The sequence below is a fragment of the Pollachius pollachius genome (genome assembly GCF_949987615.1).
Source record: "Pollachius pollachius genome assembly, chromosome: 9".
Lineage (NCBI taxonomy): Eukaryota > Metazoa > Chordata > Actinopteri > Gadiformes > Gadidae > Pollachius > Pollachius pollachius.
The window spans coordinates 8,267,784-8,285,887 of record NC_136942.1 but is presented as its reverse complement, the minus strand read 5'-3'; the positions used below and the strand labels follow the sequence as shown (position 1 = coordinate 8,285,887).

Genomic DNA, 18,104 nt, shown 5'->3' with positions numbered 1-18,104 from the left:
TGATGATAATGATGATGATGATGATGCTGATGATGCTGATGATGCTGATTCTTCCTCCACCAGTGGCCATCATCAGGACGTTCCACTACATGGGCTTTGAGATGGTGAAGCCGGGAGACCCCGTGGTACCGGCCCGTCCTGACCTCGTCTTCATGGTCTACCCTCTGGAGGCCAGCAGCTCCGATGAGGAGTGACCCCCCCGGACGTCCCTGCAACAACATTTGTCCTCCCACACCTCATCTTCATGGCCTACCCACTGGAATCCCCTGCAACCCCATCTGTCCTCCCTCACCTCATCTTCTGCCGATGTTGCACTGCAACACGCTCCCCTTCCCCTGGATCCCTTCCTCTGGATCCCTCTCTCCCTCTCGCCCAAACTAACCCAACAACAGGAACGGAAACAAACAGCAGAGTTCGAACACATTCAGCTTCTTCTGCTGACTGTTTGATGTTTCCCTCTGGTTGGCAGAAGGAACAGATGTTAACAAGGGCCAACAGCCATGTTAACATCTGTCGGACAATTTGGGTGGAGGTGGGAGTGAAACCACTGCATATCGCTCCTTTTTCAGGTCTTCCGAGGCTTTGGGTGGTCACCTTGTAGGCTCCACTTGGGCATGCTAGAAAGACAGCATGACGGGAGATTTTAGTAGCACACAATTAGCCGACATTGTGTTTAAGAAGTAGTTTTTCATTAAAACTATACAAGTGTGAGTTCGATGTGTCGAGTTTTCATGTGAATGTAATCAAATCGATATATATATTTAAATTAATTGGTGATCATCCATCTGGCCATCATTCCAGCTAGCATCGCTCACTTGCGGTTTAAAAAATCTGTATTTTTACAATCTTTTTGGTTAGTACCGAAGACGTGTGTTCCTGGCACATCACGCATACATCGTACACACCACATATGTGTTATGGCGAGAAACGAGAAAACTTTTAACCCGAGATGGGTTAGGCATTTACAGGCCTCCACTGTCAGAGGAGCTGACACTGTCTATTCCAACCAGTTTGTTGTTTGAACTATCCCCCTACCTTTTCCAGTCCTAGTGAACTGTGCTGTAGGCGGCCCTGCTGGAGGCGAAGGCCTGGTTGGAGGAGGGGGAGAGCGAGGGCTCTTTTTGCCTAAAGAGAGGAGTGCTATATGCTTTTATACACTTGAGTCTTATTACTGTAGATACTGTAGATTACTGTTGATTTTCCTGTGCACACCCAGCACCGTGGTATAGAAATCACCCTCGGCACCTTTATCGTTTACACCAAGCTGTTCTTTTGTTTTCGTTTTCTCGAACAAAAATAAAGCCAAAGACTTCATTCTGTGTCTGCAAACAAAGTCAAGTTTATTTTGAACATAGATCTTTTAAAAAAAACAAAATAAGCAATGTGGGGACAAAAAGCAATATTGATTGAACATACCGTCTCTGTGTGTCAATTTATAAGATGGCAGATAACCTACTTTGAGAATCCTCCCGTTTCCTTTGTGTTGGGGTGTTTGGATTTTGACCTAGTTTGCATGTGCATAGACCAGACGCCTCTATACTGCTGAGTGGCCTGTGACTCAAAAGCTGTTAAACCAATGTCAATATCTGAATCTTTTCAAAACTGTATTTTAATGTAAATTTCTGTGTTTTTTGGGAGGGGTGGGGTCAGGCTGTCGTGGTTTACAGTTAAGAGTTAACCATTTTATGACGCATTTGTATAATATAGATAGGCCTTAATTTCTTCGTGTGGGAGATAAATAAAATGCATATCTGAATGAAGTCATTTTCTTTCAATAAAATAGGCTTTTATAATAGAGCTCTGAAAAATGATCTTGAAACTGGCCTGATTTATTCAAAATACCTCAGTAATCTGCAGTCTACGCTTAACTCTAAAGTGACTACCATGTTCTGCAGACAAATGACAGTTATGAGTGTAGTTTGCCCTACATACATGTCTATTGAGAGCGGTTTGGAGCACTTAAAATACTTTAACAAAGTCACGTGTAGATAGACGTTGCAAGATTGAAAGAGACCGGAGTTGGTCAGTAGGTAACAGACAATAGTTTAAGCCTATATTGAATGTGATATATTTTCGCATTTGATTGAACATAATTCCTTCTAAAGCATGGGCATGATAGCTGCTTCCTGGATCACTAAGGTTTAGGGTCAACATCCATTTCCAGGAATTCGCTGATGCTGCTTGCCATCGTTCTCGGTTTCGTTAGTCATATCCTACTCCTACAAATAATTCTCTACCCATACACCGAGACGGCTTGATCAAGACGAATCAGGTTAGATATTTGTGTAGGCTTGAGTTGGCTATAATTGAGTAGGCCAACTGTGTATTCCTGACAAAAGTGAGCACAATAAAATGACCCTTGATACTTATGTCAAAAATATCACATTATTCCTAAATAAAATAGATATATTATTTACTCAAATGTTCCAGAAAGTGTGCACTTCGTGGCTACTGCCGGCTACACATCTTTTTTGGGATCTGATGACGAACAAGAACTTAACTTGGGCCATAACTAGGCCAATACGATGGTTAAGAGTCCATCTCTTCTTCAAACATAGCCCTGAACATATCTGCATTATTAAACCAGTACCATTTTAGCTATGGAAAAGCGGTCATGACGATATCTTCAGGGTAACCCACTACATCTGGTAACTATATATGCAATGTAATATAATAAATTACAATTGGTGGATGTTTTTACCTAAGCACCTTCAAGTACGACAAAGATCTCCGTGCTGTGCATACATATGGAGCAAGGGTTGTGTCAGATAGTGTTAAAGAACAAAAACAAAAACTCTGTACCTGATCAATCATTCGGGTTTATTTTAAGAAAAAAACGACACAAGTAGAGCAACAATGTGCTTCTGACATTCACACAGTGCACTCGTCAACTGAGCTCACACAATCATACACACGCAGGTAAGCACTTAATAAAGGAGGCGAGGGCGGAGGCGGCCTTGGGGTCTACTTGTCTTTCTCCTTCTGCTCCTTCTCCTTCTTTGCCTTCTCCACCTTGGCCTCCTCCAAGTCGTGCTTCTTGATGAGCTCCTCCACCTCCTTCTGCTTCAGCACCTTGATGCACGTCTTGCCATTCTCCCGGGTCAGCGTCGCGATCTCCACTACAAAACAAACAGACGTTAAAATGGCCTGCGTTCATGCAGCGCTTTCCTACACAGCGGCCCCTCAGAGTGCTTTATAATCACCGCCTGACATTCACCCGTTCAAATACGCAGGCGGCGGTGACAACCATGCAGGGCAACAGCCAGCTTGTAAGGAGCTGTTTGGGTTAGCCGTCTTGCCCAGAAACACCCCGACACTCACGCTAGGAGGGCATGGTGATCAAACTAGCAACCTTCCGGTTACCAGTCAACCTGGTCCATCTCCTCAGCAACTGGCCTTGCACTTTTTGGGTTGCGTCTTCATTGTTAAATGCGCTTATTGTAAGTTGCTTCTGACAAAATCCACTTGGTGTTTGTCTCTTGATCGAGATGTTCTGGGATCGATTCCTTCCATCCTAATGCCTGCGTTTGAGCTGCTGTACACTTCCTTGAATAAGATACAGCTAGGGCCTAGCTGAAGGAGAAGCTAACGTTTGGGGAAAGGAGCAAAACTACAGCTCCACTCGGTCAAACTCCCTCTTGAATTCTCATGTGGCCCGATTGTGGAGAACACCTGCTAGGGCATAAGGGGAGTGATAGAATAACAGCTCCTCTTTCATGGGCCCCACTTTGAACACCATCTGCGCTCGCTCTTATCTTGTGACTCCCTTCAGCAGATAAGACATTGCAGTGTTACAGGGTCTCTGGTAATACACAAAAGCTCCTTGTTTGAACAGCAACATGAAATGTGGGTGCACATCATGAGATAATCAGCCAGACAATCCGCATAACACGGATTAAAGCAACAGATGAAGACATGGTCTTTGTCTCTCAGCTTCTAGCTGTGGGGTTTCCAGTTCAGCTGCAGCTCTTGGTATTAACTGCCTTGATAAGACTGACTGTCCACATCCATATTGACATTTTTTTGTCCATTATTTAGCTTTTCCCTTTGAAGTTTTTCTATTAAGGGATAGCGCTATCTTTCATTTAATTAAAAGGTATCTTTCTATAAAGACGTGTTTTATCTTGTTACGTCGTATATACGTGTCGAGAATTCACAAGCCCAGCTTAGTAACTGGCGAAATATTGTGCTCTATCTAAATTCTCCATTTTGTGAAGTGGTGCCCTAATCTACGATACATGGGTATATTTAAGGCTTCTCCTCACTAAGCTACAGGACCTCACCCCTCCCTGCTCCTGACTGAGCCTCCCTCCACCATTACCCATGCCCAGATCAAGTCCTCATGTTCTTCTGCCCATCGAGAGCTCAGACTCCGGGCACTGACCTTTCTCGGCGGACAGCTTGCTGACGTCCATGGTCTTGTTGAGGACTTTGACAGCGAGGGCCAGCGCTGAGGCCAGAGACATCTCCCCCTCTTTGAAATCCTGCTTCAACATGGACACCGCAGACTGTAGGGAGAACAGGTAAACAGGATATATCAAGATAAAATTACATTTCCAAAGCTCATTATGTATATAAAAATCACTTATCGTTAAACCATCGAAGTAATACAGGTAAAATAAAGTGGTTTTGTATTGGAAAGCCCAGCCACAGTCCTGATGGCCATCATACAGGGACTCACTTTGAGAAGCTCAACCCAGAGACATGCTTCCAGTGATACACAATCCCTAGTGCAGCAACATCTGGAAGGAATGCAACTGACGCCGCATCCACAACACTGATGATATGTTCGATGACCTCGAAGCACTACCATTTATGTAAACAAGGTTTAACTAGCAAGCTAGCTTGACAATCCACTTCTACAAGGTCATGGTCAAGCAAGGCTGGATCCTTGTTCGGGTCAATTCCTGTTCCTACTTATGTTAATAAATGTACATAACAATCAACCTCCATCAGAAAAATCTGTGGCTGGGCGCCCTCTGTCTGCCGTGTGTGGAATCACATCTCTGCTCTTTCTCAATGTTTTTTTTGTGTATTTGTGGACAAGACAGTACGTCCTTTCCATAATTTAATTAATAAAGGGATAACTAGGAGCAGCAAAGGACTGCAGCCCAGATTTGAAACTGTGTCGCAACACCAAGCTTGTACCCACCATGGTGAAATAGTGAACGTTTGTCACAAAGAGGGGAGCTTTTGTTGTATAAAATATGTTCACCATTACATTAAATGAAACAAGGGCCTGGCACTTCATTGGCTGTTGGTTTTGATGTGACAGGCAGGGGGACCCCTGACCCTGAGAGACCCTGCAGGATGACTCACGGCGCTGTTGTTGCCGATGCAGGTGGCCTTCCAGCCGCCGTAGTTCCCGCTGGGGTCGCTCTGGTACAGCTGGAACCCATAGTGCTTGTCCCAGCCCATGTACAGCAGAGACACGCCAAACGGACGCTTGCCTGATCCACACACGAAAGAGCGGCAGAGGAGAGAGAGAGATATAAAGGACAATTAGTATTACATTTATTATTACTAAGATTGTAAGCTACTGCAAGTCCACAGATCTTTGAATTCATTTTTAATCGATAAGATAGTATCCACAATGTACTCTATACCTTTGATATACACAATACCTGTGAAACTATAAATGTTAGGCTTTGTAAGGGGTCTTTCATTAGAATCATGCTAAAAGGTAGGGAGTTTCGAGGGAGCCGTCAACAAGACTTTACACGCTGGGTTGGTATGTGTTGCTGTGTGCAACAGCCCAGAGCAAACTGCTCCACTTAGGTCCCAGCACCCCGTCGGCATTCACTTCTGATAGCGCAGGGGAAGGGCTCACTCACTGGCCCATTAGAAGCCCCACTATTACACCACCAGGTGTGATGCTCATTAGCCATTACAGGCCATCTTAAAATTGACCCTTTTTATGACATCACACATGGGAGTGTCCAGCCCCTAGAAGATGCATGACGGATGGATCAGCTTACCAGTTGGTACAGTCCATTTTGTAGGCCTGTCTGTTTGTTTTTGTGCGTGTGGATTTAACAGTGATTCTAGGGAGTGGGGGAGGGACGTACCTCCAAACTGGGTGTAGGCCTGTTTGATGTCACACAGGGCGGTGACCAGCTGCTCACAGGGCATGGGCTCCTGGTACTGCAGCAGGTACCTAGAGAGGCGGCACATGGACTCGTCATGCTGCCGTACCCGGTACATACATTTCTAACACAGGTTACTAACTATGCAGCAAGTGCAAAAGTTCAGTGAAAGCGAGAAAAAACCTAACCTGACCAACTTTTTTTTTTTTTTTAAATTATTTTCTTTCTAGCATTCATATTTAATAATTGGAACAATACAAGATGCTCATCAGTAATCAATTAAACAGACATGCAATTTTATATGGCTGAATGTCATATGAGGACTTTTCTTATACGCTTTGCATTGAGATAAGATGTTCCTGGCAGGTTTCCACAGCAGTGTTGCTAGCGGAACCCACTGGAATAGATCTGCTTTATGGTCATATCCACAGCAAGATGGGAACAAGGATTCTAAATGCCTTGGTAAATGACCAACTGACCAACTATTTCTGTATGAATCTCATACATCATTTAAATTAGTACACTCTTAATTTCAGCTTTAAAATGTCAGTCAATTGGTCTGTGAATACTATTAAACATTTACATCAATTGGTAAAGTAGTCCTCTAATTGTCAAATGTGCTCAGGGAGGAACCTTCTACATACTCTAGTCTGATAGCAAAAATACAATAGTAAACACGACCAGGGAACACAATTGCATTTAGCCTTCTATCAAGTACTACATAGTATTCAGAGGCTCACCTCTGGGCTATTAGCCTCAGTTCATTGGTAAGCACGTTAGCATCTGATGTGATTCCAGCCACGCTGCACGCTATGTCTCTGGAAGAGAGGGAGAGGGACAACGTGAAGAGATGAGAGATAGAATGACAGGATATAGCTGATTCCAAACAATTAAGGTTAGATCTTTTGAAACAAAAGGAATGGTGTTCCTTCCTTGATCTTCACTTCGTTATTTGTAATCTTCAGGTGTGTTTTCTTAATATAATTATTGGGAGGTGGTCACCCCCTACACAAGACAATACTGGGTGATCAAACGGATTTACAATAGTCAGGCTATAACTAAAAAGGTAAAGGTATTCTGATACAAGACACCAGATATTACAATCGGAACTGGGTGACAAATATAAGTATATGACTTAACAAGATATAAACAACAACTACTCACTCATTGAGTTTGTAGATCTTTTCTGAGAAGAACACTTCGTCCAACAGCTTGTGAATGTTCCGCCTTTCAGCGGCCAGCAACACGCCGTCATTGGCTAGGATTCCGAGGCAGGTGCCAGCGTGGCCAATGGCCTCCATAGCATACTCCACCTGGTACAGGCGCCCTACACACACAAAACACACAAAATTAATATACATATTAGACCATGAAACAAACTAATAATGCAACACAAATAACCTTAAGTCTAAACCTAAAATACAAAATAACAAATCATACTGTAACCCTATATCAATGCTAAACGCTAACCCACAGTGCAATAAAATCTGTTAAGGAACATGCAATGCACTGTTTACAGCCCAAACTGTAGGCACCCTTGAGCTGTACAGAGAATCATGCTGACAGCACGTTGCACTCACCCTCAGGCGAGAAGATGGTCGTCCGGGAATCATATCGACGGGACTGAAACAGAATTAATTCAGTTCTGTATTATTCTTCAATGCATTTCAATAAAGACATTTTTTTCAAGACAAAAAGCATTGTCACATTTTTTTTTACGTTTAAAAGTGTTTGAGTGAACTCACCATTTTTGATTACAGTCAGATTGTGTTGCTACAATGGAAACATAACTTATAATTAATTCAGAGTTAAATAACATTAAACAGATTAAAGCCGAGTTATACAGCTAGGGTTAGCTCCCTCTCACAGAATGAAAGTGAAAGAGTTAGCTCTTAGCTCCTGATATCTGACAACTTAATCACGAAGTACGGATAAGATCAAGACCAGCGGCTGCTGGAAAGGTATAGAGAAGTACTTTGTATCTCTTGATAAAAGCCTATTAAAGCCAAACAACTGTCCACACGTCTGTCCAGAGAAGAGGACGCCAATGCTAGCTAGCCTGTTAGCATGTTAGCTAGCAGTGATGAATGAAGCAGCACAATTTAAACGAGGCAGCCCAATGGACCACTGTGGACAACAGCTCACTTTAAAGTAAATGAATCTGCACATGTTGCATCTATTATAACTACCTTATGATAAAAAATTGAACGGAACCGCAGAGGATCTTAAATTAATGTAAAATAACTTGACAGAAACAAACCTCTTAGCGTGAGTGTTGTTCTTCTCCTGTTCCCGGTGTGATGTCCCCGGATATGACGCCTTGAAGTAGGGCGCCTCTAGTGACCTGGAGGGGTTCTGCAGTGCGCTTTCTGAACTTCGGGTAGTGGTTACATTATTGACCTAATTTTATAACAAGATATAAAATAGTTTCCTGTCTTCCATCAATACAAGAAATGTGGTCGTGTTTGTTTTACATCATATCGTTTAGTCATATCTATGTGCAACAATGACAAGAGACATTTATTAATATTAAGAATCTAAGTGTCCATTCAGTGTAAATTAAAAGGATATACGTCTGGGGTGGGCGGCCAGCAAGAGTTCAAACAAAACAAAACGAATACGTTTTGCATACTATTAAACTACAGCATCAGATCAATGGCTGATCAACTCACCCACCCTACTGGAATACCAAGACATATGAAAGGCCTACAGCTCCAGTCCGTTTAATCTTGAAATCTAGAATGGGGCCTAATTAGCTTCCCTTCAGATAGCCTACAGTATATGATATATTAATATTTTTCTCTAATATTGTGGGTCCATCCATATGTGCGTGTGCGTACTCCAGTCTACCACTAGGCGGCCATATTGCATAAATATTGGGATACGTTTGACGCGAATTGGGTCAGGGTTAAAGGGTTTTTATTTATTTATTTATTTTAGGCTTCTAAATAGACATGATGTAGTGAAGAGGAAGCCCAAAAAACGTCTGACTTGAGACACACCCATGATCAAATTCAAACAAACACACACACACACACACACACACACACACACACACACACATACACGCACACACACACTGCCCTTGGGCAAGGTATTGGCGACACATGATCAAGTTCTATTGTCCTGTGATCTTAACTACAGGTCTATTTTTAATCTTAACTATCGGGTCTGTGATAAAAGATGAATTATTCCCTGTTTAATGTGTGTTGTGTTAGTATATATTATATGGTTTTCAATGCACATAACCTATTAAACTTGTGTCAGCAACAGACACTACCAGTTATCAAACATGTCAGGCACTAACAAAGAAAATGGCTCAAGGACACAGCATAAAAAAAACACACAGTATTTTATAAATCTTTATGGACATTTTATGGCCAATTCACTTCAACCGAAAACAGTGAAAACAGCTTAAATCAAATGCAGTGTGCCATTAGCACCACTAAACAAATAGTATGTGATTCATAATATTCAAACCATCCCTAATATAAATGATTCCGGTTTATTTATGCTAATGGTACTCCAGTTCGCATAAATAAAGTCCAGAATGCAGTCCTCTTCGTCGGTTTTGTTTTGAGTCCGGCCTAGCATTTGTTTCTAATGAGCCGGGGTTGCCAAGAGTCCCTGGCAGCTTACTGCAGGATTATCAAACATAATCATCTCCTCACCTTGTCCTGCTGGGATCGGCAGAGATCCAGAGAGCAGCTCCAGAGAGCTACAGCTGCAACGCCTCCCTAAACAACCCGTAACACCACACTGTTTATCCACCGACGGAGACGCCGGCACGTTCTGTGATTGATGCAACCGGACCCAGACGTCTGCCCTGCGCCTTGAAAAGCCGCGTTTCTTCTCCACGTTCCACGGGGATCCACCTGAAGAAAACCGTAGAATGCCTCTTGGTGTTGTTTATGTGCTTTAGGCCGCTAACATAAGCCTGAGTTTTTTGCGATTTCACCGCAGAGCCCAAAACGCTGCCGCTGGAGGTGAAGTTAAACAATCTGTACTGTGCTCCCGCAGCCGTGGGCTTCATCCCGTTTCAACAAACAGCTCCATTGTTTTGACATTGGGCCTCACGGCGAAATGATGGATGTGAGCTCTCCAATCTCCGCTGGCAGCTTAATTATTTGGTATCACTGAAGAAGCCTATGTTGTAACAGTTAATCAAGCTGCCATTTAGCCAGTTGTGCTCTCATGGGCCTTTTATTGCTCTCTATAAACCCTGTCAGTGGTCAGAGTGGAAGCCTTCTTCTTCTCCAGCTGAAATAATGCCCTGTTTCTCATCAGCTCCCCAAAAATGACAACAGGCTGCAGTCCTGCACACATACCTACACAGAACACACACACACACACACACACACACACACACACACACACACACACACACACACACACACACACACACACACACACACACATGCATGGACACACAAATACACATGCATGGACACACAATGGTACACACGGATGCAAATAAGCACACACAAACAGAAGAAAGGCAAGAAAGAAGGACAGATAAAAAGCTAAACAAAGAAGACAGAGAAAGAGAGAGAAGGGGGAGATACAAAGACAAAGAGAGCATCCTATTCTTCCAGAGCTTCAAAGCTCCATTCTCTGATCTCTCCAATTAAAAGCATAAGAGAGTTCAGGGCCGGAACAGATGAGAATATACTACCCTGTTCTCTACTGGACCTACTGGAACAGTATAGATCATGAGCCCCACAGGAAGCAGGAGCAGACAAGACCAGGAATGATGAGATTGAGTGGTCGAACTAGGAACATGAGGGTGGATCATGGGGAAGATGGATGAAAGCCTGTTTTCTATCACCAGACAATGGGAGCTGAACCACAAGACCAAACTAAATCATTTATTTGAGAGAGGTTATTCTTTTCATTGACAGAAGAGTGAAAAATGTGTTATGTGTGACTGGTCTATTGTTATTTAACAATGTGGTTACCATGACCAAGTACAGAATAGTTAGAATGGCAGAATTGTATCATCGGTTTGGATTAGGATTGAGATCTAAATGGATACTTCCATGACCATGTCCTGTATAAAGCATAAGAAAGGGTTAATGTTTAGGTCTCGACTTTGGTTTGCTGTCTTCCGTCAATGTGGCTCACAGGAAACGTGGTTGTGTCATATCTATGTGTAACAATGATAACAGACATTCATATTAGAGAGGGTAATGCAAAACTTTGATGATGAGGCAAATATGTTTAGATGATTGACTAACATTTGTAGAGAAAAGTGTGTGGTTCTATGTTATGTTTAATGGAGTTCAAACACAGTAAGAAGAGAAAACATACATGGTAGTTATATCTCAAGGTTCATCTCAATGTGAACATGTGTGTTGAAAAATGTCTGAAATGGATTTTCATGTCAGTGTACAAAGAAATGCTCTTCATAAAAACACTCTACACCAGTACTTAAAGTTTAACCAAGCTCAACCAGGTTTTTCCAGTTGAAAGGTGAGATGTGTTTGTGCTTCATCCATCTGGGGGCCTCCGACGTTTGAAATGTTTGTTGTCCCTGCGGGGCCATCAACTATCCCCTGATAGCTTATAGTGTAGTAGGTGTGGTCTATAGGTGTGATGATATTAGTGTAGTGTAGGGGTATGGCCTATAGGTGTGATAGAAGTGTAGTTTATAGGTGTGGCCTATTGGTTTGATAGTAGTGTAGTTTATTGGCCTTTGGATGTGTGATAGTAGTGTTTATGGGTGTGGCCTATACGTGTGGATGGTTTATCGTGTAGTTTATGGGTGTGGCCTATAGGTGTAATCGTAGTGTAGTGTATAGGTTTCACCTATAGGTGTGGACGATTGTCAGTGCTCTGGTTCATCAGAATGTAAGGATTCCCATTTTAAGAAAATGCCTGCTAAACATGTCATAAGGGGGGAAGTTGACACCGGGCAAAACAGGTGGAATGTTTAGTAGCCGGCTGAGAGCGAGGCGTTTGGGGCCCTCTCTGTTCCTCCCCTCGTAGTTCAAGCCCAGTGCGGGCAAAGGCATTGTCTGCGTGTAACGTGCTGAATGGTGCTTGGGTAGAGAGTAAGAGGCAGCCCTGCAGCGGTTTGACAGCAATGAACGGCTAAATTGACTTTATTGAGGTGCACAGGAGGGATTGGCTGGAGTGCATTATGTCCACAGAGGTACCCACCCTGTATACACATACTCTGATACACACAGGCAGAAACACAGCCGCACACACTCTCCTTCCCACACACACACACAGACACACCCACACACAAACAGAAATGCATGCAAGAATGCAGACACACACACACACAAACACAAACACATGCACACTCAAACACTGCACAAACACTGGCAACCACAGACCACATACACACAGTCTCAAATGTCCACTAATTGTTCTCATGAGGTCCCCATGCTACGGGAAGTTATCTTTCAATATATGAACCATTCTTTGAACAAGTCTTTAGATAGGATAAAACGACTTATGGATATCATATGACATATTTCACCCATCAGCTTCATGTTAACACATGCAAGCATGCAGAACCAGTTTTTGCTTTCGCAGAAAGCATCAGCTTAGGGGGACAGACTGAACAACGGTAGCCTGTGGGTTAAATTAAGTTACTACGTAGCTACACAGTAAAAGCATTCATTATCATATATAAAAATAAAACAAAAATCTTAAGGCGATCTCTTGATCTCCACCATTTTCAAGAGAAGACAACGGAGGCACAACTTTAATTGCCATCCAATAATTGTATGAACGTAACTGGTAGGATTAAGAAGGGTAGGGGTTGTATGTCCTTGACCACACCCAATGTCAGTGACCGCCATGTGCTGATTGACAGTGTTGATGAAATACGCAAACGAATCACTTGAAGCCGTGGTCGGGGAAAAATCAATCGGCTTGTCATTTTAGCAGCATTCTAGTGTTCCATCTCTTAGGGTCCTCCCGGTTGTTACCGCCCATCGCAAGACGCCTTCCCATCCTACTATGAGTAACCTCGTTCACAGGCGTTCTTCATCTCAAGACGGAACGCCTGGAACGGGATGCTCCAAATGAGCGTTATTGCGGGGGAGCGAGAGGGCGTGACACTATGTTCCGTGGGTTTAGCGGAGAGAGGCGAGAGAGAGGGTGGGACTTTTGATGGATGTCCAGTACCGAATACGATACATGTTTCGGATATTGCTTTGTCTGATTTTTGGTAAAAACTCTGTAATTATTCTCCCTATCGATTTTGTTGGTCTTGTTGGCACGGTCCTATTCTTCTCGCTCCAGGGAATGTTAACGGGCTTACACAACCCGAAGGAAGTATGAGACCGGATATGCGTTCCGATAGACCGGGATAACGCAAACTCAGGATCCTCGCTCCAACGCTCCTACTGCAATCATGGGCGCGCGATGCGCGTACACGGAAGCTTGCAGCGATTGTAAGCGGAAAAAAAAGAGACAAGCTGTTGTATGAGAGGACGACGTGACAGGGGACCGAAGCATTTCCTTGGAGAAAAGCAATATTGGAATATATCGAGGGAAGAATAGCGCATTTAGACAGAGGCGGCTGGTTCTCAAGGGATACGCGCCGTGGAGCCTAGGACGCGCGGCTTTGATGCATTAACAGGAATGTGTGTTTGAATGTGTAACCCTTCCTTGTCATAAAGCTATAGCGGGAGCTGTGGGGGCAGTGGATTCCAGCAACAGCAGAGGTAAGGCATTGCACGGCTGTGATAACGCCATGTGTACACGTGAAGATAAGATAAAAATAAAACATAAGGCAAGGAATCTCTATGATGATGTATGCGTTAAACGTGACGGGGGTAAACAGCACTAAGGTCCGCTCTGGTGAGCTGTCATTTCTACATGAGCGCTTAAAGCGTTCTAACCGATAGTCCATTGTAGGCTATTTCACATGATGGAAGCCAGGGCATTTAAATACTGTAGCATACAGCCACAACAGCAAAATTGATGTGTTGGTCATATTGAAGGAAATGCTGGCCAACCTTGCTTTGTGTGTGTATGTGGTCACAAATAACGACCAGCCAAGCCAGCGCAACCAGAGCAGAAGAAAGCATCCCCCTAGTTGCCTTCTGAAAGTGACTATCCTTATTTTCTTGCATCATACAACATGTCCAGCATCATACCCTGATCTCAGGCGCTCTCCTATAACCGGGACGTTGTGAGATAGACAATATGCATTAAACCCAGCGTGCTGATGCCGTTGAACACAAACGGCTGCTTTACCGTGACGCATTCGACCAGGACAGCGGCGGCGGCTCCCGACCGGGGCATTCCAAGTGGAGGGAGGGGGGGTCCGGGAGAGGGATCAACTAAACGCGTTTTCCTAATAATGTTAGATTCATTGTTCTGCAGAGGATCACATTCAGCTAGCACGCTTGTAGGCGTGATTGTCATTGTTGATGACACGTGTAAAGGAAGGGGACAAGACGAGGTCTACTTTGGCAGCTTGATCCCAATTCGATATGATTATAACCTCATCACTACATGTAAGCCCTTTCAATCAGGCGAAGGCACGAATAGGCAGTAGACTAACAGCCATGGCAGCAGCTAACAGCCAGAGCAGCTCTTTGGGCCACGGGGACGTGTTTAGACCTGCCTACTTGGACTTGGCCAGAGTGCCTTAAGCCTTTCAGTCCACTACCCAAATTGGGAGAGAGAGACTGCAAAACACAGGAAGCACCCTCCTTCGATGGTGAGCTGCTTTATACGGAGCAACGGCACTCAAGCAGCGGCTACTAGTCACAAGTTGTCCCCATCAGCCGTGGGCGAGTCTCATGAAAAAAATCACAGTCATGTTGTTCACATCTGCTTTTTTCTTTTCAAAACCAATACCACGGCTGGACTGTGGTCTTTTGGTGGCGGGGCTGTTATCTTGGATTGAAGCTTGTGTATGCATGAAGCGATCAGATAAAGAGGCATCATGGAGTCAGGCCTTTCATTCGGGCTCTCTGGGGTTTTGCCGCCCCTGGGCCGGCCGGCCTCACGCACATTGTCTGGTCCCGTTCGGAACGAGACATCTCCTCCGGCTGCCATGTCAAGTTGGCCGGCATTAACATTTCATTTAGTCTATTATGTAAGCCGCTAAACCCCCGGGGAGCGGACAGGAAAACAGTGGTTTGAGAGCTTGAGTTGCCCAGCGAATGGATGCACTCGGAGCGCACTCGAAAAGCTCAAAAGTCAGAGCTGAACTGTCTTGTTTTGACAGCACTGCAGTAGACGTTGGTGTATTATTATTATTCTTTACTGCAAACCTCATTTGCATTTATACTCTGGGGGAGAGCCATGGGATAGCTACTTGTAACTCTACACCGATATAACCACACACACAGGCAAATTCATATTGGAGATAATCACGCTCTTCTGTGTGGATTTCAGTGAAGAAAGTAAACGGTTGAGTTTGTAGTCTGGGCAGCCAACCTGTGTTATCAGAGGTGTGTTTCTTTTGGTTTTGTAGTACTACTCATCCACCGGTTAAGGAGTTTCGATAAACGCAGCTCTTTCTCTGCGAGCAGACCTGACAGAGCTGGTGACAGGATACAGTGGGTGCTCTTAGAATAATCCAATGTCGATGACATCATGCCTTCCACACAGACACTCTCCTTGTCGCCCTATTGGTTGACGCCCTTGTCCTGGGTGACTTCTATGTGGGGTTCTGATTACACAGCAGCTGGCAGGACATCCATCCCTGGTGCCCGTGCAAGGGGCGTGGGCTGATGGGGCCCAAGGCCTCATGTAAGACAATACCAATGGCTGGCCAGGGTCTGTCCTACTCTGACAGCGATGCCTAAATTCAATTCCAGCCAGGGGTAATTATAGACATATCTGCAATTGTTGGGGGTTGGTTTGTGTGCATGTGTTTCGGTTTTCTTTTCGTGTGTGTGTGTGTGTGTGTGTGTGTGTGTGTGTGTGTGTAGTGCAGGGGTAGTCTGAAATATTTCAGATAGCGTGTTGTTTCAGTTGTTTGGGTAGTCAGGGTAGTCAGAACATCTCGTCAATGTTGCTCTTCAGGATTCCATTGAGTGAGGGAATGTCAAAAATATGGTGCATTTTCTGTATGTGAACATTTTCCCAAACATGGTTGTGTTGCGTTGTCGGTTGGCTTGGACTGCGGCCATGAAGTGTTTGACTTTCAGACACTTATCCAGCTGATCTGGGAAAGTATGTGGTCTGCAGACACTAAATTTCTCAATTCAAACTTGGGGAATCGAGAAAGGATCAAATCTCACCACTGACCTCTGCCAGTTTTTGGTTTGTTGCACCCATCTGAGCTCCCCCCTCCTCAAGCTGAAGCTAATGACACTCATGTGATGAGATGACCCCCCAGGCTCACAGACCTCAGCCCAATCCCGGGATCTTAACACGCCGTGACCCCGCTGACCTCAGAGACATCACGTCTTGTGAGCACACTCCACGTGTTTTAGGGCGGGACTGACTGGCCAATCAACTTGCCCTGGAAGGGACTCCCCCTTCGTAGCGTGCTCTGCCAGCAGGCCTATGCTGAGGTTAACCCAAGATATCATTTAGCTCCTTCTGTTCTGCTCTAACCGTTTTTTTCTCTCGTCGAATAATTGAACGCTCAAAGCCAAAGCCAGGGCTGGACAAAAAAAAAAAAATCGGTGAACTAGAAACCCTGTCTTTCTTCTGCATGGCTGTACTCCTCCCCGGCATATTGGAATCAATGTTCTGCCTTTTCCTCTCTCCTTCCAGCGCTCTTCAAAGGACCGTGTCACTGGCACAGATCGTTAGTAGCTTTACACTGACGCCCCTTGATTTCAACCGGAGGAGGGGGCTCCACCACCAGCAGAACCGCTTCACTGGTTCTGCTGGTGGTGGAGCCCCCACCTCGTTGGAATAATTATCCTTCCTCACCTCTCTCCTTGGGCGGATTAATTGAAAATGTTCCGCCGTGCTTGTGTTGCCTCGTCCACTCGGCCGTGGGCGAACAAGGGCCTGCCTTTGGGGCTCTCGGGGGCGGATGAACGTTCTCCACGGACGCGTCAGAGCTTCGATGGCCGTCGTGATCATGCGTTGGGATGGCATGAGATGTCTTCCCTTCCCTAGGTGGCTGTGCGGTTGTGGGTGGGTGTGTTTTGAGCGAGGAGCAGGGCCATACAGTGGTAATCCCTGTTCCTCATTCCCCATTCCCTGAGTTCCGGATGTTAAAAACACTGTGTGTGTGTGTGTGTGTGTGTGTGTGTGTGTGTGTGTGTGTGTGTGTGTGTGTGTGTGTGTGGGGGGGGGGGGATGGCAGGCAGGCAGGCAGGCATGTTTGCCGATGTGTGGTTTTGTTATTTATGTCTGACGGGAGGTGGGGTGGGGGAAATATCGGTGTAGAAAAGATCAACAGATGAGGTTTGTGCAGCCAATAAACCAATGCTGACAATCCCAGCTTCATGCAGATCCAATCTTAATGCAGATTCCTGCTAGATGCAGATTCCTTCAAGACTTCATGCCAAACTTAACAGCTCCTGGACCGGACCTATCAGATGTGCACAGAAAACACCAGGAGGAACTCTGGGATATTGACTTACCCTGTAAGCGTTTTTACCCATTCAGTGATGAAATATACAGACCCCGTGGAAAACGTATAGAAAACAGGCTACGGTCCGTTGAGAAAGCTTAACAGAGAGAGAGAGACTGATAGCATGCTAACCCCACAGACTATCTGCCTTTGATGAAGCATTGCTTCAGTCCCGGTTTACATCTGCCTTCAGTCAGCAGCTGTGTTCCTTGTTTTTAGCCTAGCATGTTTATTGTCTACATGCTGACAGCTGCATTGTTTCCTGCCTGGACGGACACAGGCCATGCCAGCACTGAATGATCTGGCGAAGGCTAGCTAAAGCGCTACATGCAATGAACTGAAACATCCGGCTGAACCAGAATTTGAACCCCCCCCAATACACATACACATACAGACACACACAGTGAACCACATACACGTTTTACTTAACCCATAATTAAATAGTTTTTGCTCTAGATTGAAAAGTATTTTACACAAATGGAGAATAGAAAATAGAGGAA

At 44.6% G+C, this 18,104-nt stretch overlaps 2 protein-coding genes across 3 annotated transcripts in view; one reads left to right on the top strand and one right to left on the bottom strand.

The window, feature by feature from the left end:
• Positions 1 to 2,801: 2,801 nt before the first annotated feature.
• On the bottom strand, positions 2,802 to 8,395 carry psma4 (proteasome 20S subunit alpha 4). The gene is made up of 9 exons (XM_079743483.1): positions 8,347 to 8,395; positions 7,832 to 7,859; positions 7,667 to 7,709; positions 7,251 to 7,413; positions 6,827 to 6,904; positions 6,069 to 6,157; positions 5,320 to 5,450; positions 4,385 to 4,508; positions 2,802 to 3,119 (listed from the first exon to the last, which is right to left on the bottom strand). Exons 2-9 carry the CDS (start codon positions 7,832 to 7,834, stop codon positions 2,965 to 2,967), a joined length of 786 nt encoding a protein of 261 aa, XP_079599609.1. The 5' UTR covers positions 7,835 to 7,859; positions 8,347 to 8,395; the 3' UTR covers positions 2,802 to 2,964.
• Positions 8,396 to 13,548: 5,153 nt separating this feature from the next.
• LOC307080668 (unconventional myosin-IXAb-like) overlaps positions 13,549 to 18,104 on the top strand; it is an 89,825-nt gene continuing 85,269 nt past the window's right edge. For both annotated transcript variants that reach the window (XM_079743482.1, XM_079743481.1), the window contains exon 1: positions 13,549 to 13,771. The gene's annotated coding sequence lies outside the window, so the exon portion shown is untranslated. The remainder of the gene's footprint in view (positions 13,772 to 18,104) is intronic.